This window comes from Pelodiscus sinensis, chromosome 2 (genome assembly GCF_052426305.1).
Source record: "Pelodiscus sinensis isolate ZL-2025 chromosome 2, ASM5242630v1, whole genome shotgun sequence".
Classification (NCBI taxonomy): Eukaryota; Metazoa; Chordata; order Testudines; family Trionychidae; genus Pelodiscus; species Pelodiscus sinensis.
In genome coordinates, this window is record NC_143053.1 from 224,824,338 (window position 1) to 224,849,307 (window position 24,970).

Consider the following 24,970-nt stretch of genomic DNA (forward strand, 5'->3'; position numbering starts at 1 on the left):
CTCTCTCTCTGTCTCTTTTTCCCCCTCCTGAGTCTTTCTCTCTCTCTCTCTCCGCTCTCCTCTGTCTCGGGGATGCACACTCGTCCAGGCCCCGCCCCCTGGGCGTGTACGTCACCACCCCGCCCCCCTTCACCTCCTGCCGTGGCGCTCGGCTGACTTCTGCGCCGCTCAGCCAGGCTGCCGCGCGGGAGCAAGCACCTCTCTCCTCCTCCTACTGCCTCGCCCTCTCTCTCTCTCAGCTCTCGTTCGCCTCCTGCCTCTCTCTCTTTCTTTTCTCCCCCTTCTGCCTCTCACTCTGTGTTTCTCTTCTCCTCCTCCTGCTGTGTGTGTCTCACTCTCTCTTTTGCTGTCCTTCGCCTCCTCCATTCTACTCTCTGGCTCCCCCGCATCCTCTGTGTCTGCTCTGCTTTCCTCCTTTTAAATCCGGTGCCCTTTCCTGATGTCAGAGACGCATGCTCGTCCAGGCTCCGCCCCCTGGCTGTTCCCTGTGGGCGGCGCTGTTGCCTCCTGCCATGGCACTCGGCTGACTTCTGCGCTGCTGAGCTGGGCCGCCATGCAGGAGCAAGTGATGCAAGCGGCCATTTGAGCCCCATGCTCCTCATGCAGCACCCTTGTGCTGCATAGGGAGCACGGACCCCAAACAGCCGCTTGTGCTGCTTGCTCCCATGTGGCGGCCCAGCTGAGTGGCGCAAAAGTCAGCTGAGTGCCACGGCGGGAGGCAACAGCGCCGTCCAGAGGGAACAGCCAGCATTTCAGCGTTAGTCACAGACATTGGGCTAATATTTTACATAATGAATATTCAAATAAAATGTTATTGATCTGCCAAAAGTTTGTGAATGGGTTTGCTGGCCTGCGGTTTAAAAAAGTTTGGGAACTACTGCTCTAGCTTATCCCTAACCAAATCAATTTCTCTATGCATTTTTTTCCTTTTCTGCTGCTTCAAAGACTAAAGTCAAATATCTAGTAATCAGTTACTCTTTACTAACTGCAGACTAACCCAAAGCCACACTGATAATCAGGCCTGGTAAAAACCTGAGTGCTCCACTAATTATCCCTAACAGGCCTGACCATCTTTGCCAGGGCCATTTACTTCTTGCTGATTAGCTCATCTGTGTTTAACAATGTGGCTATTGAACCTGACAATCTGGTCTAAATTTAAAAATTAGACTGACTTAACTATCGTATATTCCGGCATACAAGACGACCTCTGATGTTAAAAAACATCCCCCAAAAATCGGGGTCGTCTTGTACGCCGGGTATACATCCCAGGCGCGCCTGGGATGCCCCGCCGCCGGAGCCCCTCCGCGGCTTTGAAAGCTGCTGCGGCTTTGCTCCCGGTGCCTCTGGTCTGCTGGGGACCATCTCCAGCAGACCAGGGACACCGGGAGCAAAGGAGGCAGAGGGGCGCTGGGGTATAAGATGAAACCCTATCTTTTAATTAAAAAAATAGGGGGTCGTCTTATACGCCCAGTCGCCCTATACGCCGGAAAATACGGTATGTTGTTTAAGGCTGTAAAAAATGTCATATCTTGAGTGCTGTAGCTAGGTTTACCAAGGCACCATTGGTCAACCAGGTGGATTACTTTTGTTGATGGGAAAAGAAACACTTCTGTCAGTGATGGAGGCATCTGCACTACTGTGACACAATTTCAACATTGTAACTGTTCCACTGTAGTGGCAGTAACGAAGACATACCCTAAGTTAAGATGAATAATTATCTTTGAATGGGATGTTCATTATGTAGAGGGCCTCATATACTATGTGGCACGATGGGATCATATTCCACTATGACACTCTTATTTTATTACTATGAAATATTTCATTTACAAATTTGCACAACTGTGACTCCTTGCTGAAAAATACTGACTCATACTCATCAATTTATTTCAGTAGATTTTGTCTGAGAATGGGAGTTTTCAACATGTTTTCCAGGTAGTTTGTTTTAGAACCACATATAGTAGAATCTTAGGGCACATCTAAACTACGTGGCTCTGTCGACAGGTTAGGGTTGCAGGCAAAGGGAAATGAAGTGGCGATTTAAATAAACATCCCAGTGTAAACTTTTGAAAGAACAACTATAACTTTTTCTTGAGTTACAAACATTTCAAGTTATGAACCATTTCCATATCTGAGATGTTTGAAATAACTAGGGGCACATCTAGACTACGTGGCTCCGTCGACAGAGCCATGTAGATTTGTTTACTCAGCAAAGGGAAATGAAGCAGCGATTTAATCGCCACTTCATTTAAATTAAAATGGCGGCCATGCTGTGCTGATCAGCTGTTTGTAACTGTTTGAAATGTTTGTAACTCAAGAAAAAGTTACAGTTGTTCTTTCAAAAGTTTACACTGGAACATTGATGCAGTGCAGCTTTGAAACTTTAATATGCAGAAGAAAAATGCTTCTTTTAACCATCTTAATTTAAATGAAAGAATTAGAGAAACAGTTTTCTTCACTTGTCATATCTTTTTTAGACTTTCCCCCCTTTTTTTGTAATTTAACACAGTACTGTACAAGGTTCTCTCTTAAGTTTTTTCCATCCTTGGGTGGAATAAATGCTGTGTTCACTAAGGAATGTGCAAATGTGCACTACCAATAGAAACCCATGCTATCTGCTGTGAGCAGTTGTGGGCGATCTGCTAATCAGTTGGATGGCACCTAAATCTCTGGTGGGCACTACCCAAGGGCTCAGCTTGCAGGGAACACAGGTACTGTACTGTATTTGCTTGATTTATTTGCTGCTGACTGATTGTAATTCTAGATGAGGAGTGTGGCTGACTGATCAGTTTGTAAATCTGATTTGGCCACACATACTCTCGGGCTCAACAGCTGAAGCTCCCACCTCCTACTACGAATACTGCTTTGTAATCACCTAAGGTGAAGCACCTATGGGGACACTCTTTGAAGAAGAAGGGAAGGTGTTACTCACCTGTGCAGTAACTGGAGTTCTTTGAGATGGTTTTCTCTGTGGGTGCTCCACCACCCACCCTACTCCTTTGGGGCTGGCTGCCTATGTGCAATAGTCTCCTCAGAACACACCTCAACTACTTACATGCACGGCTGACCATGGAACACTGCTGTAACAAATCTCCGATTGCGGGTTCAGCGGCACTGAAGCACCTAAGGTGGAGCACCCAGGGGAACAACCATCTTGAAGACCTCAAGTTACTGCACAGGTGAATAACTTTCCCTTATCACTGAAAACTGGCAATGGAACTGGTGTGGCTTTCATGACCGTTTAGGCTAATATTGCAAGCTCTAGCATCTCCTCAGTTTACATTTATGAGTTTCATATTGCTCTATTCAGGGTTTCCCAAACTTTTTCGGCTGTGGAGCCCCTATGAGGTCCTGAAAACTTGGCAGAGCCCTTACTAGCTCTTCCTCAATATCAGCAGCAAGGTCTTGAATGCAACATGCAACAGTATGGTTTAACAGCAGCACTACTTCCACTTTTTTACTAGATTGTTTATCAAGGATACATATTTCTCTCTCTTTTGCGTGAGTTTTTCTGTCATTGTATGTGTTTCTCAAGCATGTGTAATATGGTAGCTCACTTTATAGGATGCTTCTGTTGTGTTTTTGTCTGATATAGCAGTTTTAATCAGTGAGAGTTTACTATTTGAAAGTGTGTCAAGCTTTCACTTGAAAAAACTTTTGCCTTTGTCTTTGTGTTCAGAATGATTTCTTTCTAAATGCCTTCATAGTTTAGCAGGTATCAGAGAATTATTGGAAAGTACTTTGCTGCACACCATGCACTGCATGTCGGGAGCATCTTTATTTCCAATGCAAGTGAATCCACCTGCGTTTGTAATTTTTCAGTCACAAAAGGCTGTGATTGTCCTTTTTTTCCCTGGCCCAACATTTTGCTCATTTGTTACAGCCAAAGTCCAATTGTTAGAAGCCAAAGTTTCTTTTTTTGCCACTTATCCATGGAGAATACTTTTGGTAATAAGGGTACATGGCTATGTATTGTGAAATGTTGAACAAAAACACAGTACAAAGAGTTCTGTATTGCGGTGGGCTTAAGCTAAAAAACCCCAATAAATACATGTCTTTTTAAATCTTTGACTTATGAAGAGCTAGACCAGATGGCTGAGTCGGGCATTTTGAAGCATCCAATACAGTGGTTCTCAAATTTTTCATTCTGCATCCCACCCCGCTAAACGCAGACCTTTCTGCAGACTACCAGCTAACTGCCTATGATGACAAAATGGGTGCAGGAGAAGGGTGGGAATGTGGGGTCTGGCTTGGAGGTTAGGCGCAGGAGCGGGATGAGGATTCTTACATAAGAAAAACATAAGAACGGCCGTACTGGGTCAGACCAAAGGTCCATCTAGCCCAGTAGCCTGTCTGCCGACAGTGGCCAGCGCCAAGGGCCCTGGAGGGGGTGGACCGAAAACAATGATCAAGAGATTTGTCTCGTGCCATCCGTCTCCAGCCTCTGACAAACAGAGGCCAGGGACACCAATCCTACCCCCTGGCTAATAGCCTTTTATGGACCTAACCTCCATGAATTTATCTAGCTTCTCTTTAAACTCTGTTATAGTTCTAGCCTTCACAGCCTCCTCTGGCAAGGAGTTCCACAGGTTGACTATGCGCTGTGTGAAGAAGAACTTTCGCTTATTAGTTTTAAACCTGCTACCCATTAATTTCATTTGGTGTCTTCTACCCCTTATATTATGGGAACTAATGAATAACTTTTCTTTATGCACCCTCTCCATACCATTAATGATTTTATATACCTTTTATATGATTTTAGCAGACTTCCTGCTTTTAATGTACTTAAAAATATTTTGCGGTTGGTTTTTCAGTTTTTGGCTATCTGTTCCTGAAAAATCTTTTTTTGCTTTTGTTGTTATATTTTTACACTTGATTTGACAGTGTTTATGTTCCTTTCTATTTATCTCACTTGGATTGGACTTCCACTTCTTGAAAGATACCTTTTTGTCCCTCACTGCTTCTTTTACATGGTGGTTAAGCCATGATGACTCTCTTTTAGGTATCTTACTATGTTTTTTTAATTTGGGGTATACATTTAAGTTGGGCCTCTAGTATGGTGTCTTTAAAAAGTTTCCATGCAGCTTTCAGGGATTTGGCTCTAGTTACTGTGCCTTTTAATTTTTGTTTAACTAATCTCCTCATTTTTGTTTAATTCCCCTTTTTGAAATTAAATGCCAGAGTGCTGGACTGCTGAGGTGTTTTTCCCACCACAGGAATGTTAAATGTTGTTATATTATGGTCACTATTCCTAAGCGATCCTGTAATAGTTATCGCCTGGACCTGATCCTACGCTCTAATCAGGACTAAATCGAGAATTGCCTCTTCTCTTGTGGGTTCCTGTATCAGGTGCTCCAAGAAGCAGTCATTTAAGCCATTGAGAAATTTTATCTCTGCTTCTCTTCCTGAGGTGACATATACCCAATCAATATGGGGATAATTAAAATTCCCCGTTATTATAGAGTTTTTTATTTTGATAGCCTGTCTAATCTCCCTTAGCATTTCAGTGTCTGTATCACTGTCCTGGTCAGGTGGTCAATAATATATCCCTACTGCTAAATTCTTATTATTGGAGCATGGAATTACTATCCTTAGTGATTCTGTTGAACATGTTGATTCATTTCTTCCCACCCTGGACCTGAGAGGGATAAGAGCTTGAACTGAGGAAGAACCTCATGGAGAAGGCTATGAGATCCCAGTCAGATCCAGACCCGGGAGACTCCCTTGTACATTGACCTCAGTTCTCAAGCATTCTTTGCACAAATTTTAGAAGCAAAGATTTATCTAAACCGGCCTAATGGCCCATTGTCTCAGGCTTCTAATGAGAGTAAGGTGTGCTCCCACAGATATAAAATGTGATCCACCTCTGAACTTGTTTCCAGGAGAAGGAATTCCTCTCTGACTCAACACTCTCTCAGCTTGGAAGATGTACCTATCCCAAGGTTTTAGGGTATGTATAAGCCTCCCAGGTAGCAGCCAGATTCCTAAAGGGTCTGAGTAGTATCTTCCCACTACAGGCAGTCCCCGGGTTACGTACAAGATAGGGACTGTAGGTTTGTTCTTAAGTTGAATCTGTATGTAAGTCGGAACTGGCGTCCAGATTCAGCCGCTGCTGAAACTGACCTCCAGTTCTGACTTACATACAGATTCAATTTAAGAACCCCAAGCTTCCCCAAGTCAGCTGCTGCTGAAACTGATCAGCAGCTGATTCCAGGAAGCCTGGGCCAGAGCAACTCTGCCTCGGGCTTCCTGTAGTCAGCGCTGGTCAGTTTCAGCAGCAGCTGACTTGGGGACGCCTGGGGCAGAGCAGCTGGGGTGCTGCTGGGTTGCTCCAGTAGCACCGCTCCTTGGCGCTACTGGACCAACCCAGCAGCACCCCAGCTGCTCTGCCCCAGGCGTCCTGATTCAGCCGCTGCTGAAACTGACCAGCAGCGGCTGAATCAGGACCTGGGGCAGAGCAGCTGGGGTGCTGCCGGGTTGGTCCAGTAGTGCCCAGAAGGCGCTGCAGGACCAATCGGCAGCGCCCCAGCTGCTCTGCTCCAGGGTCCAAAACAAAAGCCTGGTCTGCTGGGGGGGTGGGGGGGGACACTAGCCGCGGCCCCCCCCCCCCCCCAGCAGACCAGGGATACTGGAGCAGAGCCGCAGCGGCAGCGGGGTGCCGCGCCTCTGAGGCTTTGCTCTGGCAAAGCCTCAGAGGCGCGGGACCCCCCACGGCTGCGGCTTCAGTCCCCGTGCCTGTGATCTGCTGGGGACCGTCCCCAGCAGACCACAGGCACCCCGACTGAAGCGGCAGCAGCGGCGGGTTCCCGCGCTTCTGAGGCTTTGCTCTGGCAAAGCCTCAGAAGCGCGGGAACCGCCCGGTGCCCCTGGTCTGCTGGAGACGGTCTCCAGCAGACCAGGGGCACCGGAGCAGCTTACGAACGGGGCTTTCTCGCCCCGGAGCTCGCAGGTAGCAATCCGCTACCTCGACCTCCGGGGCGAGAAAGCCCCGTTCGTAAGTGCGGATCCGCGTAAGTTGGGGACTGCCTGTACTAATGAAGCCATTATACTTATACAGCAGCACTTACTGGGGCATCTTTCAAACTGATGGCCATGTGCTCAGTGTTCTGCCTGTCTATGAAGGTCACCTTCTTGGTCATCATCATATTGGCCAGAAGTGTAGGTGAGCTGGATGGCCTACATGGCCAACTTGCTGCACTCTGTTTCATAAGAAGGTATCCCTTTCTTCTACCCAAATTTATCCCAAAGATAATTTCTGAGTTCCACATAAACCAATTGATTAATTTACTGGTATTCTTCCCAAAGCCTCATTTTTCCAGCCAAGAAAGGAGACTTCATCCTTTTGATGCCAGATGACAAATAGCTGTTATACCTGCATAGAAAATCACCTATACTCTTAGTTGCTATTGCAGAGTAAGCATGGAGATGAGCAGTATCTGCACGGATACTCAAACTGGATTTCTGGCTACATCCTCCTTTGCTGTCAATTGCCACTTCTTCCTCCCCCAGATTGGGCTAGGGTCCATTTCACTAGTGCACAGGTGAATTCAGTAGCATCTCTTTGAGAGGTGCCTTATGCTGACCACTTGTAAGGGAGCAACCTAGAAGTTCAGAATTTCACAATTCAGAAGTTCACAAAGTGTTATTTTTAATCCAAGCCTCTTCTGCTGATGCAGCTCTTGGGATTGCGGTGTTAGATGTCTATACTGCCTGCATCCTCATACTGCCTTTCTCTGATCTAGCTACTACTAGCCAGTCACCTACATAATGGAATATGCATAGAAACCAGCACATGAAAAAGAAATGGAGGTTACTTGCCTGTAATTGGGAGTTCTTTGAGATGTGTGGTTCCAATTTATATTCCACTTCATGTCTTTCTTTCCCCTTCTTTGGATTATGACTAGATTTCTGGTAGAGAAAGAACTGGAGAGATGGTGAGCCTGCAACTCCCTTTATATACTCAGTACTGCATGTGGGGAAAGCCAGGAGGCAGGCATGTACCAATGGACACTAGTTGCAAGATTTTCCAGTCTCAGGTGCATGGAGCATAGTCACATGTGTAAAACAGGTGTGACTCATCCCTCCTGAGGGACCACCAGTTACAAATAAGTAACCTGTATTTTTGTGGTGTAGGTCTGTTTTAGACACTGAAGGTTTTAGCTCTTTCAATTGACACTTCAGAATTCTGTGAATGTCATTTACCTGCTTTGTAAGTATATTAGTGTTTTTGTGTCCTTTCAGGGTATCATAATATGTTCCCTTAACTCTAGAGGCATGTCTTATGAAAAAGGCATGTGTGCGTTCTCTTCCATGTGTCCTGTGAAAGGAATACTTGGGACAGATATTGTCTCAACTATGCAAGTATCCTAGAGAAGTGTTCCTTGAAGCAACTTTACTGCAGAAGTTCCCATGATCTCAGCTTCAGATCAGACCAGTGTTTTGAAATAGGAAAGCCTAAATTGGTATTATATGTCGAGGGATTTGGGTTTGCACTCAAAGCATGTAGTGCAGACATCAGCATCTTGTGTCATTTTCTTGCCAGTGTTTTTCCCATGTACAGATACTGATGTTTGAAGTCAGTTCCTAGTAGTATTAAGCAATACTGGGATAAAATAAAGCTGCTCTTTGACTTGCCGGTGCTGAAGCTTTTAATAACTTTATGTGTGTTAGCGTTTGAAGCTTCTTTTATCTCTCTTGTGTATACTGTATATATTTAGGATTGGGAAACTGCTCTGAGAGGCTTCAGTAGTAATGCACATTTGAGGACCTAGGCAGGCCAAGCCTGTTGTTAATGTTTGAAGCTGTAGTAATTACTTTCAGTGATACCTTGGGTTCGTCAAAACTGTTATCAGAGGTGTTTGCACAGTCAGAATCCTCATTGTGCCAAGAATGCATACATGCTGTGGAATTAGCTCCTTTAGTATGCTGATTTTAACTATGGTATTACTCCCACTTTAAAGGGCCTCATTGCAGGTAATTTGATGCCTGGAGAGTAGGTGTCTGTCAAACATGCCACATATACATTGTATTTTTGTGATCTACACGACCTATGTGGATTCTTCAGAATTTGTTTTAATTTAAAAAATTACCGTTTTGATTGCAGATATGCTCAGTTCATATTTTTGAAGGGTTTAGCTGATGTAATGGTGACTGTCTGAGTCTGCAGGCAGCCTGAAAAAATGACTGAGCATTGAAACCATCTTGTTACTAACCAATTCTAAAGTCACATGATGACACCTTAAAATAAGCATTCATTATTAACTGCCAATTGTTTTAGCAAATACTAGGAGGAAACAGTGAGAGTGAATCCTGTGGCATGTGGAATTTGAAAGGTGCTGCAGGAAGTAAATAATAGAATCATACAACTAGAAGGGACCTCAAGAGGTCCTTGAGTCCAGTCCTCTGCCCTCATGGCAGGACTAAGCACTGTCTAGATCATCCCTGACAGGTGTCTCTCTAACCTGCTCTTAAATATCTCCAGTAACGGAGATTCACAACTCCCCCAGGCAATTTATTCCAGTGTTTAGGAAAAACTTCCTTTAAGGGTGCTTAATATCCAACCTGAACCTTCCTTGCTGCAATTTAAGCCCATTGCTTTTTGTCCTATCCTCAGAGGCCAAGGAGAAGAATTTTTCTCCCTCCTCCTTGTAACACCCTTTTAGATCCTTGAAAAATGCTATCATGTCCCCTCTCAGACTTCTCTTTTCTAAACTAAACAAGCCTAATTCTTTCAGTCTTCCCTCATAGGTCATGTTTTATAGACCATTAATAATTTTTGTTGCTCTTCTCTGGACCTTCTCCAATTTCTCCACATCTTTCTTGAAATGTGGTGCCCACAACTGGACACAATACTCCAATTGAGGCCTAATCAGTGCAGAGTAGAGCGGAAGAATGCCTTCTCGTGTCTTGCTCACAACACTCCTGTTAATGCATCCCAGAATCATGTTTGCTTTTTTAGCAGTAGTATCACACTGTTGACTTCTGTTTAACTTGCTGTCCACTATGACCCTTAAATCCTTTTCAGCAGTACTCTTTCCTAGACAATCATTTCCCATTCTGTATCTGTGAAACTGATCGTTCCTTCCTAAGTGGAGTACTTTGCATTTGTTCTTATTAAACTTCATCCTGTTTATCTCAGAGCATTTCTCCAGTTTTGTCCATTTTGAATTTTGACCCTATTCTCTAACGCACTTACAACCCCTCGCAACTTGGTATCCTTTGCAAATTTAATAATCGTACTCTCTATGCCATCATCTAATAATTGATGAAGACATTTAACAGAACCGGTCCCACAACAGACCCCTGCGGAGCCCCACTTGTTATGCCCTTTCAGAATGATTACGAGCCGTTAATAACTACTCTCTGAGAGTGGTTGTCCAGCCTATTACGCACCCACCTTATAGTAGCCCCATCTAGCCTCACTAAAGTCTATACAGGCAGTCCCCGGGTTACGTACAAGATAGGGACTGTAGGTTGGTTTGTTAAGTTGAATTTGTATGTAAGTCAGAACTGGCGTCCAGATTCAGCTGCTGTTGAAACTGACCAGCGGCTGACTGCAGAAAGCCCGAGGCAGAGCTGCTCTGCCCCGGGCTTCCTGGAATTAGCTGCTGATCAGTTTCAGCAGCAGCTGACTTGGGGACGCCTGGGGCAGAGCAGCTGGGGTGCTGCCGGGTAGGTCCAGTAGCGCCGAGGAGCGGCGCTGTGGGACCAACCCGGCAGCGCCCCAGCTGCTCTACCCCAGGCGTCGGCGAGAAAAGCCTGGTCTGCTGAGGGGGGGAGGGGGCGCACTAGCCGCGCCCCACCCCCACAGCAAACCAGGGAGATGCAGGCGGCGGGACCGCTGAGACGCGCCGCGGTCCTGCCGCCCGTGTCCTCCACGGCTTTGCTCTTCATCTCCCTGGTCTGCTGGGGCCCCCCCCAGCAGACCAGGGATATGCGGAGCGGCTTTTCTCGCTGCGGAGGACGCGCGCGGCAGGACCGCCCGCATCCTCCGCGGCGAGAAAAGCCTGGTCCGTTGGGGTGGGGAGGGGGGTGCACTAGCTGTGCCCCCCCCCAGCAAACCAGGGAGATGCGGGCGGCGGGCGGGACCGCTGAGACGCGCCGCAGTCCCGCCACCTGCGTCCTCCGCGGCTTTGCTCTGCGTCTCCCTGGTCTCCTGGGGGGAGGCCCCCCCCCAGCAGACCGGGGAGACTCAGAGTGGCTTTTCTCGCTGCTGAGGACGCGGGCGGCTGGACCGCCCGCGTCCACCATGGCGAGAAAAGCCTGGTGTGATGGGGGGGAGGGCCCACTAGTTGCGCCCCCCCCCCCCCCCCCCCCGTCCCAGCAGACCAGGGAGACGCGGGCGGCAGGACTGCCGAGATGTGCCGTGGTCCCGCCGCCCGCGTCCTCCGCAGTTTTGCTCCGCGTCTCCCTGGTCTGCTGGGGGGGCCCCCCAGCAGACCAGGGAGACGCGGAGCAGCTTTTCTCATCGCAGAGGACGCAGGCGGCGGGACCGCGGCGCGTCTGGGCAGTCCCGCCGCCCGCATCCTCCGCGGTGAGAAAAGCCCCGTTCGTATGTAGGGATCCGACATAAGTCGGATCCACATAACTCGGGGACTGCCTGTAAATACCATGGCCACTGCTTCTCCCTTATGCACAAGGCTTGATGTCCTGTCTAGGAAAGCTGATTGGTTTAATATTACAAATCCATGCTGACTGATACCTATCACCTTATTATCTTCCAGATATTTGCAGATAAATTCCTTAATTGCTTGCTCCATTATCTTTCCTGGCACAGAAGTTAAACTGACTGGCCTGTAGTTTCCTGGGTTGTTCTTATTTCCCTTTTTATAGATGGACACTATATTTGCCCTCATCCAGTATTCTGGAATCTCTCCCAACTTCCATGACTCTTGAAAGATCATAACTAAAGTCTCAGATATCTCTTTTATCAGCTCCTTAAGTATTCTAGACTGCATTTCATAAGGCCCTGGTGTCTTGCACACATCTAACTATTCTAAATAATTTTTAACTTGTTCTTTTATTTTAATGTCTGAACCTACTCCATTTCCACGAGCATTCTCTGTGTTAAGCATCTTATCATCCATCTTCTTGACAAAAACTGAAATGAAGTCATTAAGCACCTCTGCCATTTCCAAGTTTCCTGTTATTGTTTCTCCCTCTTCACTGAGCAATAGGCATACCCTGTCCTTGGTCTTCCTCTTGCTCCTAATATAACTTGTAGAACTTCTTGTTGCCCTTTATGCCCCTAGCTTGATTTAGCTCATTTTGTACCTTTGCCTTTCTAATCTTACCTTAGATTGTTTTCTTATATTCATTTTTTGTTATTTGACCTGGTTTCCACTTTTTATACAACTCCTCCTTATTTTTAAATCATATAAGATCTCCCGGTTGATCCAAGGTGGTCTTCTGCCATACTTTCTAGCTTAACTACATAGTGGAATAGTTTGCTTTTGGGCCCTTAATAATGTCCTTTGGAAAAAGTGCCAACTGTCTTCAGTTGTTTTTCCCTCTTAGTCTTCCTTCCCATGGGACCTTACCTATACTAAAATCTGCATTCCTGAAATCTGTCGTCTCCATTTTTCTGTTCTCCCTTCTACCATTTCTTAGAATAGTGTTTCTCAAACTGGGAGACATCTCCAGGGGCTCCGCGAGGTTGACAAACGGGAAACATCGATAGGTACAACACATACAATCAGTGGACCGCTGGGGCTCTGCATACATTTTTACACATATAAAGGGCTCCAGAGCCTGAAAAGTTTGAGAACTGCTGCCTTAGAATCACGAACTCTATGATTTCATGGCCACTTTCACCCAAGATGGTTTCCGCTTTCAAATTTTGAACCAATTCTTCCCTATTTGTTAAAATCAAATCAAGGACAGCTTCCCCCTTAGAGGCTTTCTCAACCTTCCGAAATAAAAAACTGTCTCCAATGCAGTCCAAGAATTTTTTTGGATAATCTGTGCCCTGCTGTGTTAGTTTCCCAACAGATGTCCGGATAGTTGAAGTCTCCCATCACCACGAAATCCTGCGCTTTGGATGATTTTGTTAGTTTAAAAAAAAAAAGCCTTATCCACCTCTTCTGCCTGGATAGGTGGTCTGTAGTAGACATCTAGCATGACATCATCCTTATTTTTTACTCCTTTTAACCTAACCCAGAGATTCTGAAGGAGTCTGCCTCTTATGTCCATCTCAACCTCAGTCCAAGTGCATACATTTTTAATATATAAGGCAACACCTCCTCCTTTTTTCCCCTGCCTATACTTCCTGACCAAGCAGTACTCTTCTACACCACTATTTCAATCGTGTGTATTATCCCACCAAGTCTCTGTGATACCAACTACGTCATAGCTATGTTTGTTTATTAGCACTTCAGGTTCTTCCTGCTTCTTCCACATACTTCTTGCATTTGTATATAGGCATCTAAAATACTGATTAGATTTTGCCCCCCAGTTCTGCCTTGTCCCTCCTTTATCTCTGATATTACAGCCCATGGTCCCTTCCATTTCTGAGCCATCTCCCAGGTCTCCATGTTTTTCACTTACTTGTAGACTTTGGTCACCTACCCCCATCAAACCTAGTTTAAAGCCCTCATCACTAGGTTAGCCAGTCTGAATCCAAATACTATCTTCCCCTTCCTTGAAAGTTGAACCCCATCCTTGCTTAGCAGTCCTCCCCTCTTGGAACAGTATCCCGTGGTCAAGAAAGCCAAAGTCCTCCTGACAATGTCATTTTCGCAGCCAGACATTCACCTCCAGGATGAACCTGTCTCTGCCTAGGCATCTACCTTTGACAGGAAGGACTGAAGAGAATACCACCTGTGCTCCAAATTCCTTCATCCGTACTCCCAGAGGCCTGTAGTAGCTCTTGATCCACTCAAGGCCACACTCTGCAGTATCATTTGTGCCCACACGAATGTGTAGCATGGGATAGTAGTCAGAAGGCTGAATAATCCTCGACAATGCCTCTGTAACATCTCTGATACAGGCCCCTGGCAGGCAGCATACTTCCCAAAAGGACATGTTAGGGTGATAGATGGGTGCCTTTGTCCCCCTCAGAAGGGAGATTCCCACCACCACTACTCTGTTTCCTCCTCATAGTGGTGGCTGCAGATCTCCCAACCTTGGGGGTACAATTCTTCTCTTCTGCTTTAGAGTGTGATTCCTGATCTCCCATATCCAGAATAGCATAATGGTTCTTCAGAACCACTGTGGGAGGGTTGGGAGCAGGGGTGAAGCACTGCCTGCTGCCAGAAATGACTAGCTGTCAGTGTCCCCCCTGAGAGTGAGCCATCTCCTCCTCTACCAGTCTTTTGTCATCAGTCTTTTGTAATGGGATAGCTTTCTCAGCAGTCTCCACATGAATACTCTCCAGGAATTCCTTGTGAATTTGGATGTACCTCAGCTTAAGCCACCTCTTCCTGTAGCTCTCCCACCTGCCTCTTCAGAGCTTCCATCAGCTGGCACATTTCACATTAGATGATCTCCCCAGCCTGGATTTCAGTAAGTGGGAATTGCAAGCTACAGCTCCTGCAAAAACACACCAGGATCTGGGTAGAGGCATTCATGGCAAGGTGGTCTGTCTGGCTGCAGGCGCAGGTCGAGGAGACAAAAACAGTGCTGGCACAGGTGTTGTGGTTCTTCCTAGCCATATTAGATCTCCCTCTCAAACTTCTTCTGCAGCCCCCTGTGTGTTTCGCTCCCTTGGTTGCTCTGCCTCTGGCTTTTAAAGCCTGCCTACCGCTTGGTTAGCCACACAGGGTGAGGCTGATCCCAAAGCTGAGTGAGGCTGATCAAAAGGAATCAAGGGAGCAAAAGATCAAACACTCACAGTCACACAATCCCAACTGCCACAGTAGCTGAAATCACTTGTAACGGAAAAGAAACAGAAACAAAATACTGAGAGAAGGTGGAGAAGATATGGACAGGAGAGGATGGGGATGGAGGAAAAACAAAGAGCAAAAGTATCAGTGATTCTACCCCCCAATGTGGTGCTGAATGACAACTGTGTACTGAAGAAATAATAAGTAATGTAAGAGTTTTAGTTATTACCTTTTAAAAAGTATTTACTTTTTCCCATAACAGAAGAACTCAGGGGGCACCAAATGAAATTAATAATTAGCAGGTTTAAAATGAACAAAAGGAAGTATTTCTTCACACAACTCATAGTGAACCTGTAGAACTCCTTGCCAGAGGATGTTGTGAAGACTAGGACTTTCACAGGGTTCAAAAAAGAACTAGATAGATTTATGAAGGAAAGGTCCATCAATGGTTATTAGCCAGGATGGGTAGGAATGGTGTCCTTAGCTTCTGTTTGTCAGAAGCTCGAAATGGGCTGTTGGAGAGGGATCACTTGGTGATTGCCTGTTCTATTCATTCCTGCTGTGGCCCTAACATTAGCCACTCTCAGAAGACAGGATACTGGGTTAAAGGAACCTTTCATCTCACCCTGTATGGCTGTTCTTAAGTTCTTATGCCAAATTCTTTTATATTTGTGCAGGCCTCACTGTTTCCAGTAGGAGTTTTGCTATAGATTGAAAAAAAAACCAAATGGTAATTAAGAATGGGGTTTGTGATTCTTCCTTAAAAGAACTTGACATCCACCTGTCAGTGTTGGAGGCTCCTCCATCACCTCACTATGATCAGCCATCTGAGTGAGAAGAAACTGATGGTCAGGAAGAATATTGTTGTCTGTGGGACACTGGTGAACTGGCCATTCTCTATTGATGTCAATTATATCTCCACTCAAGGAGCAGGTATTGCAGTAATTCTTCATGCGAGGATCTGACTTTTCTTCAGATTCTTAAAAAGGTGGATACGTTGTCAGCAATGTTCTCTCTAATCTTTTCCATCCATGTTCAGGCTTTTCCCATCAATGTGCAGAGTAAATGTTTTACGTGCACCATCAGTAGAAACACACACTCAGCTGTTGGCTCAGTAATCATGGGATGGGATTCTTTCCTGAGCAAGTGCACAACTTACAGGGAACACTGGTTGTCAGGAATGAGTTACTATCAGTTTATGCGTGTACACTTGCCGCAATCACTAGATGTCTGGACCAGGACCTCCTGTTTAATTGTAATGCTTTTACATGCTGCTTTGGGGCAATTGGTGAAGTGAAATGTCTGCCATGCTTTTCCTGTTGTTCCAGTTTCTAAACTGGTTAAGAAGTAGTGCATACTACTCCAAGATGTTACCAGGTCAGTTTTCTACTAAGAAGCTTACTGGATGTAGCTGTAGCTGATTCTGAAGAATGTCAAAAAAGAATTGACAGTGTCAACACTGAGGAGTTTGGATAGCTTGTCATGAATTCTAGTGCCTCCAGTGTCACTACTTTTTGGCAGTGGAGCCCTGTTATAAAAGGCCCAGTTGAAAGCCTGCTGTCTTGGAACAGAATGCAAGACATTATCAGTTGTGTCAGCAGGGAAAAGCAAGTTCCAGCAGGTGACTTCTTGGACCATGCTATGAAGGTTGAGTATTATATCTGCAGCTGTATTTGTTGTATCCATGGGTACGTCTAGACTACATGCTTCTGTCGCCAGAGGCGTGTAGATTAGGCTACCAGACATAGGAAAATAAAGCGGTGATTTAAATAATCGCCGCTTCATTTAAATTTACATGGCTGCTGTGCTGAGCCGACAAACAGCTGATCAGCGCCATAGTCTGGACGCGCGGGTGTCGACATCAAAGGTATTTGTCGACCACCCAGGTATGCCTCCTGGGATGAGGTTTACTTGGGTGGTCGACAAATACCTTTGATGTCGACACCCGCGCGTCAGACTATCTCGCTGAGCCGACAAACAGCTGATCAGCTGTTTGTCGGCTCAGCGTGGCAGCCATGTAAATTTAAATGAAGCGGCGATTATTTAAATCGCCGCTTCATTTTCCTATGTCTGGTAGCCAATCTACATGCCTCTGGCGACAGAGGCATGTAGTCTAGACGTACCCTATGGCTTCAATGGACCTCATGATCCAAGTGGAAGGAAATATATCTCATGTAGTCTTGGTTTACATCCTAGTTCCTTGGGGATTAGCCTTTCCCTCGGAAATCTTTGGAAGTCTGCTATCTTTTTAGGGAGTGAAAATCCAGAAATAAGAATTCTAAAAGAGATTTGGAGAGAAGTAGAATTGCAAGTAACTTTTTTCCTATTTAAGGAGTACAGTGCCATGGATTGAAACATATCAGAAATTAGCACTTCATTCCCTCAGAGCATAGGAGACCCACTGCCTATATCCCTCCTAAAATCTTAATAGGTAAATGGGGTGCCTCCTCATGCCCCTCGTTTCTCTAAGTGGCCCTCCCTTTATTCCCACCCTCCCTCCGCAAGCACCAGTTGTCTGTGCCTCAGAGCTCTGTAATATGAATACATCCTTAGTATTGTTTAGATTAATGGAAATGTGTAGCCAGTTGCTTTTAATAAATTATCTGCCAGTTATAGAAGACAATTAGCAGAATACTTTTGTTTAATGTATGTGGTTTCTCTTTTCATGTTCCTTTGATCATTCTAATCCTTTTTGTTTTTGCTTTTCCTTAGAGATGTGAATTGTGCCCTCACAAGGATGGTGCTTTAAAGAGAACAGATAATGGGGGTAAGTTCCATTTTGATTTTTGTCTTTTAATTTTTTACTTAATAAAAGGGAAGTTAACTGTCATGTGAAATATATAAAGATTGCATTACCTGCAAGTAAAACAAGCTACTGTTTTAACACAATAGCTGACCCCAGAAGCTTTATTTTACAGTAAAATATAATATGCTGTAGTTGTCCAAATTAGGATGAACTTGAATCTGATAACATGAACAATTCACTGTATATTTTATTTTCTGTATTTAAAAATACAAATCTCTGACAAAGACAACTGAAGTGTAATACAGAAGATTCTAATCATGAGATTCATTAAGATAAAGGTAAATTACGTACACACTTTAGAAGAAGAACAGTCATTGGAAGCTGCTGTTGAGAATGCCCTGCCTAACCCATTTTCAGGTGTGGGAAGTCTGGGACATCCAAAATTATAGGTCAAGCTAACTACATTGATGCATGAAACATGCATCATTACAAATAGGTTCTTCAACACAGGAATTAAAGATGGAAAAGATGCAGTAGTGCAGTGGTCCCCAATGTTTTGGGGCTGCTGGGGGCGAGGCTGCTCACGTGCTGCGAGTTCGGGGGCGGGGCCTCTTGTGGGCCACGGGCCTGTGGGTGTAGGGCCAAGTATGCGCCGTGCTCCCGGGGCCGGCATCGGCATGTGCCGCGACCCCGGGCAGGGGCCGCCCAGGTGCCGCACGCCCGGGGCTGGCACTGGCATGTGCCGTGACCCCGGGCAGGGGCTGCCCAGGTGCTGAGCTCCTGGGGCCAGCTCTGGCATGTGTCACGTGCCCGGGGCTAGGGCCGGCACCAGCATGTGCTGTGACCCCAGGCAGGGGCCGCCCAGGCGCCGCATGCCTGGGGCCGGCACCGGCATGTGCTGTGACCCCGGGCAGGGGCCGCCCAGGCGCTGCATGCCCGAGGCTGGCACCTGCTGCACGCGGGGGGGCGGGGCCAACCCAGATTGCTCTGCGGGTGCACATAAATGGCCCGGCGGGAGCCATGGCGCCCGCGGGCACCATGTTGGGGACCACTGCAGTAGTGATTTACTATCTTCACATCTGTTCATGATGATGTTCAGTGCATTATCAATTCTGAGTTCTGAATAAATGAGTAATATCGTTAAAGGTAATTGTGAGGTTTTTATGTCTGGGGGATATAAAAGAACATTTTAATAATTCTTAGAAATACATGTCTGTTTCCAAAACTTTAATCAAGAGCTAAATTCTGTCCTTCCCTCATATTAGTGGCTGTAAAGGGCAGATTTAGTAGAGCTAGTCAAAATCTGGTGTGGAAAAGGGATTAATGAGCAAGATTTTGCAAATCCATTCATATACTATTCCTGTTGCCTGCTGAGGATCTCTTATGGGGTGGCTTCTATACCCCAGTTTGAGTGTGTGTTTTTAATAGGATTTACTGAAGCATTCATAACCATACTATATGAATACTTCACATACACTAATGAATTCCACCTTAAACATCCCTCAGAGGTAGGGAAGTAGTAGTATTATTTTAAAAAGAATGACTCCTGAGGAAGCTGTACATCCCTGACAAAACAGTGGAATTGTATATACAAAGAATGATAGGCTAAAAATATAATGCCAGTCCAAACACACGTTTTGACAGGATTATGGATATATAGTTGATATCGTTTATTTGGATGTCCCCAAGGCATTTGACTAAGTTCCAAATGACATTTTGACTAAAAAACTCGCATTACATGGAAACCTAGGGCACACGTTAGCTGGATTAAATACTAGCTCACTTACAGATCTCAAAATAGAGTTGCTACTAGTGAGACATCAGTAACTGGGGCTGTTTCTAGCAGTGTCCATCAAGGATCAGTTTATGGTTCAACACTATTCCATATATTTATCAATGATCTAGACATAATATAAAATATTTGCTGATAAGGATTGGTGGGATAGTTAATGAAGACAGGTTACTCATGGTGATCTCTATCACTTGATTAAATGGTTACACTCCAAAAAAATGCATTTTAATATAATTAAATGCCACATAATATACCTGGGAACAAAGAATGTGAGCTGTACCTTTAGGAAGGGAGATAGTCTCTGCTTTCCAGGGCTAAGAGAAGCATTTATAGATACATGAAATGTGCTTTCAGTATAGAGCTGTTGGGAAAAAATGGGTAATGTGTTCCTCAGATGATGAAAGGAATATTCAATAGAAGTAGGGAAGTTACCTTGTCTCTGAACAATACATTAGTAAGACTACTGCTAGGATACTTTGTCCAGTTCTGGAGTCCATGTTTCAAGAAGGATGTAGAAATAGTGTTGAGAGTTCAAAGGAGGGCTGCACAAGTGATTCAGAGTATAGAAAACAAGCTTTTGAGAGTTACAGAAGCAAGAACCTATTTTGTTTATTGAAGGGAAGATTGGGATGACTTAATTCCTGTGCATAGGTACTTATAGATGGGGGAAAAAAATAGCTTTTCAACCTGCTGATAAAGGGGGTCAGCAAGCCATGTGGACAAGGGGGAATCCAGTGAAATTAGTATACTTAGATTTCCAGAAAGCCTTTGACAAGGTCCCTCAACATAGGTTCTTTAGCAAAGTAAGCTGTCATGGGATAAGCAGGAATGTCCTCTCATGGATTGCTAGCTGGTTAAAAGATGGGAAACAAAGGGGTAGGACTAAATGGTCAGTTTTCAGAATGGGAAGAGGTAGCTAGTGGGGTTCCCTAGGGACATATCCTTTTCAACATATTAAAAAACGATCTGAAGAAAAGGGGTAAACAGCCAGGTGGCACAAATTGCAAATGATACTAAACTGCTCAAGATATTTAAATCCAAAGTAGACTGAAGAGCTTCAAAAAGATTTCACAAAACTAGGTAACTGGGCAATAAAATGGCAGATTAATTTTAATCTTGATAAATGCAAAGTAATACATATTGGAAAACATAATGCCAACTATTCATATATAATAAGGACTTAATTAGCTGTTACCACACACAAGAGAGATGTTAGAGTCATTGTGGATAGTTCTTGGAAATTATCCACACGATATGCAGGAGCAGTCAAAGCAAACAAAATATTAGGAATAATTAAGAAAGACACACTAAATATCTTATTGCTTATATAAAAACCCTTGGTAAGCCCACATCTTGAATATTGAATGGAGATGTAGTCACCTCATCTCAAAAAAGATATACTGGCAATGAAGAAAGATCAGTAAAGGGCAAGCTAAAGGACTTCCATATGATGAGAGATTAATAACTCTGAGTCTTTTCAGCTTAGAAAAGAGACAACCAAGGATGGATATGATAGAGGACTATGAAATCATGACTTGTGTGGAGAAAGTAAATAAGGAAAGTTTATTTACTTGTTTCAATAACATAAGAATTAGGTGTCACCAAATGAAATTAATAGGTAGCAAGTTTAAAACTAATAAAAGAGAGTTTGGTCTGCCCTAGTATGGCCTTTCTTATATTCTAATGTTTCTTATATTCTTATGTAAAAACATGAAGTTGGACAAATTCAGCCTTGAAATAACATGCAATTTCCTAGCAGTGAGTATAATTTAAACATTGGAGTAGCTTAAACGGGAAGTTGTGGACTTACCACTGTTTGGAAATCTCTCTTGATATCTTTTAAACCCATGTGCTTTCAGCCAATTTCTGAGAGAAATTCTATGGCTTGTATCTGTGGGAGGATTAAGTTAGAGCAGGGGCTGGCAACCCAAGGCTCCCAAGCAAAATTTGGCTCTTTGGTAGCTCCAGCTAAGCTGTTCCTCACTTCCCCCACAACAGGGCAATAAAATGGCTGTTACCGCACACAGCCCATGCTGCCGCTCCAGCCTCATGGCCCCTTGCAAGATTGATGCACTAGCACTGGCTTCCTGTTGTGGGAGGTGAAAGCCCCGAGCTTCCCCACCAAATACGGCTGGCGAGGAACAAGCAAATCTAGAAGCGGCTGCTCATGCTACTGCTTTCCTTCCCCCATCCCTGGCTGGGGGAATATCAGTGTGCAAATGTACTTCCTGGAGGTTTTCCCCCTAGCCAATGGAAGCAGTGGGAGGCAGTGCCTGGCCTGTGGTGCTGGGAGTGGTGTGAAAACAAGTAAGTTCCTCCCCCTCCCCCACCCCCAACCTCCTCATGCCTAGGGTTCTTGGCCAGACTCCACTCTCCCTTTCTCCTGGCCAGACACCCTACTCCCAGCCTGCTCTTGCACCCTATCTCCTACTCAGACCTTGTAGCCTCATCCCCTCTGGCACTCCAGATCCTGCACCCCCATCCCACTCTTTGGCAGCTCTGTCCCACATGCTTACCCCCTCATTTTGGCCCCATCTGCAGAATCCGCTAACCCTGGAACTCAGATGAGTTAATCTGGCCTGAGGCCTTGAACATCACTCCTCCCTGCCTTTCCCCCCCCCCCCATCATGGGACTAGAGAACTAGAGGAGTGAGGTGTTTCAGTTGGGGGCTACATCAGTGAGTGCTGGGGGTTTTTGGAGTGTTTTTTGCTGCTTATTTTTGTGTGAACCCCAACTGATTTTTTTCTGTGGGTCATTGGCCCCCGACCCTTCCGTAAATAAAGACAATATTGAAGACTTTTGTGTCGGACATCATTTTTAAATAAACTAAAATATTAAGCCTGGCCAACAAGGCTCCAATAGGGGTCCAGTCCCAATCCTGGCTGCTGCATCCTGTCCTCAACGCTGAAGCAGGCCCCACAGCCCAGCCCTTATCTGGCCGCAGGTAGGACTGGTTGCAACCTCCCTCCCACTGGGCATGGGTAGGAACGGAGGCCATGATCCAGATGCAGTGATGCTGGCCCAGCCTGTAGTCCAGCCACTGCTGCCATTGTGCAGCAGCCAGCCCTGGCCACGTAAGGTAATCCAGCTCCACAGCCTCCTCACATATCTTTATTTCCCACTGCCAGCACCCTGCCTGGCCTCCTGCACCTCCCACACACACCAACCCCCTACTCTGAACCCCTCTTACACCTCAACCCGGGATCCTACACATCCACAAACTGCATCCCCAGCAGCAGCAGAAGTCCCGTTAAATAAAGTTTGAGTACAGTGTTTCATTTATGCTATCATCATGTCCGTTATCAATAATATAAAGTTGTATATTTTCAGTCATGCAAATGGGCATTGTGATGTCATGCAAGTGCTCTTTGTTGACCATTTGTTCTGAATTTTGATGTAGTTTGGCTCTTTGGTTTGAAAAGGTTGCTGATCCCTGGGTTAGATGGTTGTGGTGGTCCTTTCTGATCTTTGAATATGAATCTGTGAATGCATTCATTACCTTCTTTCATGGGTCATGGGGAGAACATGTGATTCTATGTTGCCCTCCCTATAATAGCATTAACAGTTTTGTGTTATGACACTGGCTGTAATTAAGTCTTAAGCATCAATTGGTCTTCTGCAGGGGTCAGAAATTAATTTTCTTCTAATGACTTAATTAGCTTGATTAATTTGATCCGTCCTTCCTCTGAAAAAAGCATCAGAATTAGGGATACAAAATCGTATTTAATTAGTTAACTAGTAAAATGTTATGTTTAACTGGTTAACTTATTAATTGGGGGTGGGATAGGGGCTGCCCCATTCTGGCTATGCTGGAGTGGCTCCCCTGCTTGTTGTGACCAGGCTGGAGTGCTCTTTCAACCCCCCTGCCCCTGCCATGGACAGGGCCTTCTTTAGCCTAGATGTTTCTGGCCCCATGTGGGGCTGCTTGCTCCCAGCCCATCCCCAGGTACTGGCTAGTTGGCTAACCAGTTATTTATTAAATACAGAACTATGTAGCACTTTAAAGACTAACAAGATGGTTTATTAGATGATGAGCTTTCGTGGGCCAGACCCACTTCCTCAGATCAAATAGTGGAAGAAAATAGTCACAGCCATATATACCAAAGGATACAATTAAAAAAAAATGAACATATGAAAAGGACAAATCACATTTCAGAACAAAAGGGGGATGCGGGGACGGGGAGGGGGGAAGGAATGTGAATGCCTGTGAGTTAATGATATTAGAGGTGGGGAAGGTAGATGTCTGTGAGTTAATAGTATTAGAGGTGATAATTGGGGAAGCTATCTTTGTAATGGGTAAGATAGCTGGGATCTTTGTTCAGCCCCCTGCGGAGAGTGTCGAATTTTAGCATGAATGCCAGTTCAGAGGATTCCCTTTCAAGTGCAGATTTGAATGTCTTCTGAAGTAGGATGCAGGTGAGTAGGTCATTGAGACAGTGTCCTTCCTGGTTGAAATGGCAAGCAACTGTTTTTTCTTTGTGATCCTGTCTAATGTCTGTTCGTGGGCATTGATTCTTTGGTGAAGTGTCTGAGACGTTTGTCCAATGTACATTGCAGACAGACACTTTCGGCACATGATAGCATAGATTATATTTCTGGAGGCGCAGGAATATGTATTCTTGATCTTATAACTCACTTGGTTAGGCCCAATAATGGTGTCAGCAGAGTGAATATGTGGACAAAGCTGGCAACGGGGTTTGTTGCAAGGGAAAGTACCAGGGTTGGTATTAGTGTGGTATGTCCTGTGGTTGTTGGTAAGAATCATCTTGAGGTTAGGTGGTTGTCTATAGGAGACTATGGGTCTGTCTCCCAGAGCTTCTTGGAGTTTAGTGTCCTGTTCCAGTATAGGCTGTAATTTATTGATGATGTGTTGGACAGGTTTAAGTTGGGAGCTGTAGGTGATGACAAGTGGTGTTCTATTGTTGGTTTTCTTGGGTCTGTCTTGTAGTAGATGAAAAGCAAATTGAAAGAGCCAAACGAATACCTAGAAACCATCTACTACAAGACAGACCCAAGAAAACCAACAATAGAACACCACTTGTCATCACCTACAGCTCCCAACTTAAACCTGTCCAACACATTCCCCCCCCCCCCCCCGCATCCCCCTTCTGTTCTGAAATGTGATTTGTCCTTTTCATATGTGTTCATTTTTAAAAATTGTATCCTTTGGTATATATGGCTGTGACTATTTTCTTCCACTATTTGATCTGAGGAAGTGGGTCTGGTCCACGAAAGCTCATCATCTAATAAACCATCTTGTTAGTCTTTAAAGTGCTACATAGTCTTGTATTTTGTTTCAGCTACACCAGACTAACATGGCTACATTTCTTTCAGTTATTTATTAATTAGCGATGTTTGAGTGTAAATGACTAACTGTTTAACTGATAAGCAGATGCTTATTGGTTAATGGTGTCGGTTACACTCAGCGAAGCCTCTTCCCCAGAAGCAGAGCCAGGTGAACAAGATCTTCTCATTCCAGGGGAGGAGGCTTTGCTGACTCAGGCAGGCTTCCAGGGAGGAGGCTTTGTCGTGGCAGCAAAGCCTCTCCCCAGGAGGTAGCCCTGCTCCCAGGGAGACTTTGCTGTTGGCTTTTCAGTATAAAGCTAAGCCTG

The 24,970-nt window shown here is 45.1% G+C and overlaps 1 protein-coding gene across 8 annotated transcripts in view; it reads left to right on the forward strand.

The window, feature by feature from the left end:
• MLLT10 (MLLT10 histone lysine methyltransferase DOT1L cofactor) overlaps window positions 1-24,970 on the forward strand; it is a 305,775-nt gene that overhangs the window by 29,100 nt on the left and 251,705 nt on the right. For all 8 annotated transcript variants that reach the window (XM_075922496.2, XM_075922495.2, XM_075922498.2 and 5 more), the window contains one exon: window positions 17,532-17,586. In XM_075922496.2, coding sequence (XP_075778611.1) covers window positions 17,532-17,586 — 55 coding nt within the window. The remainder of the gene's footprint in view (window positions 1-17,531; window positions 17,587-24,970) is intronic.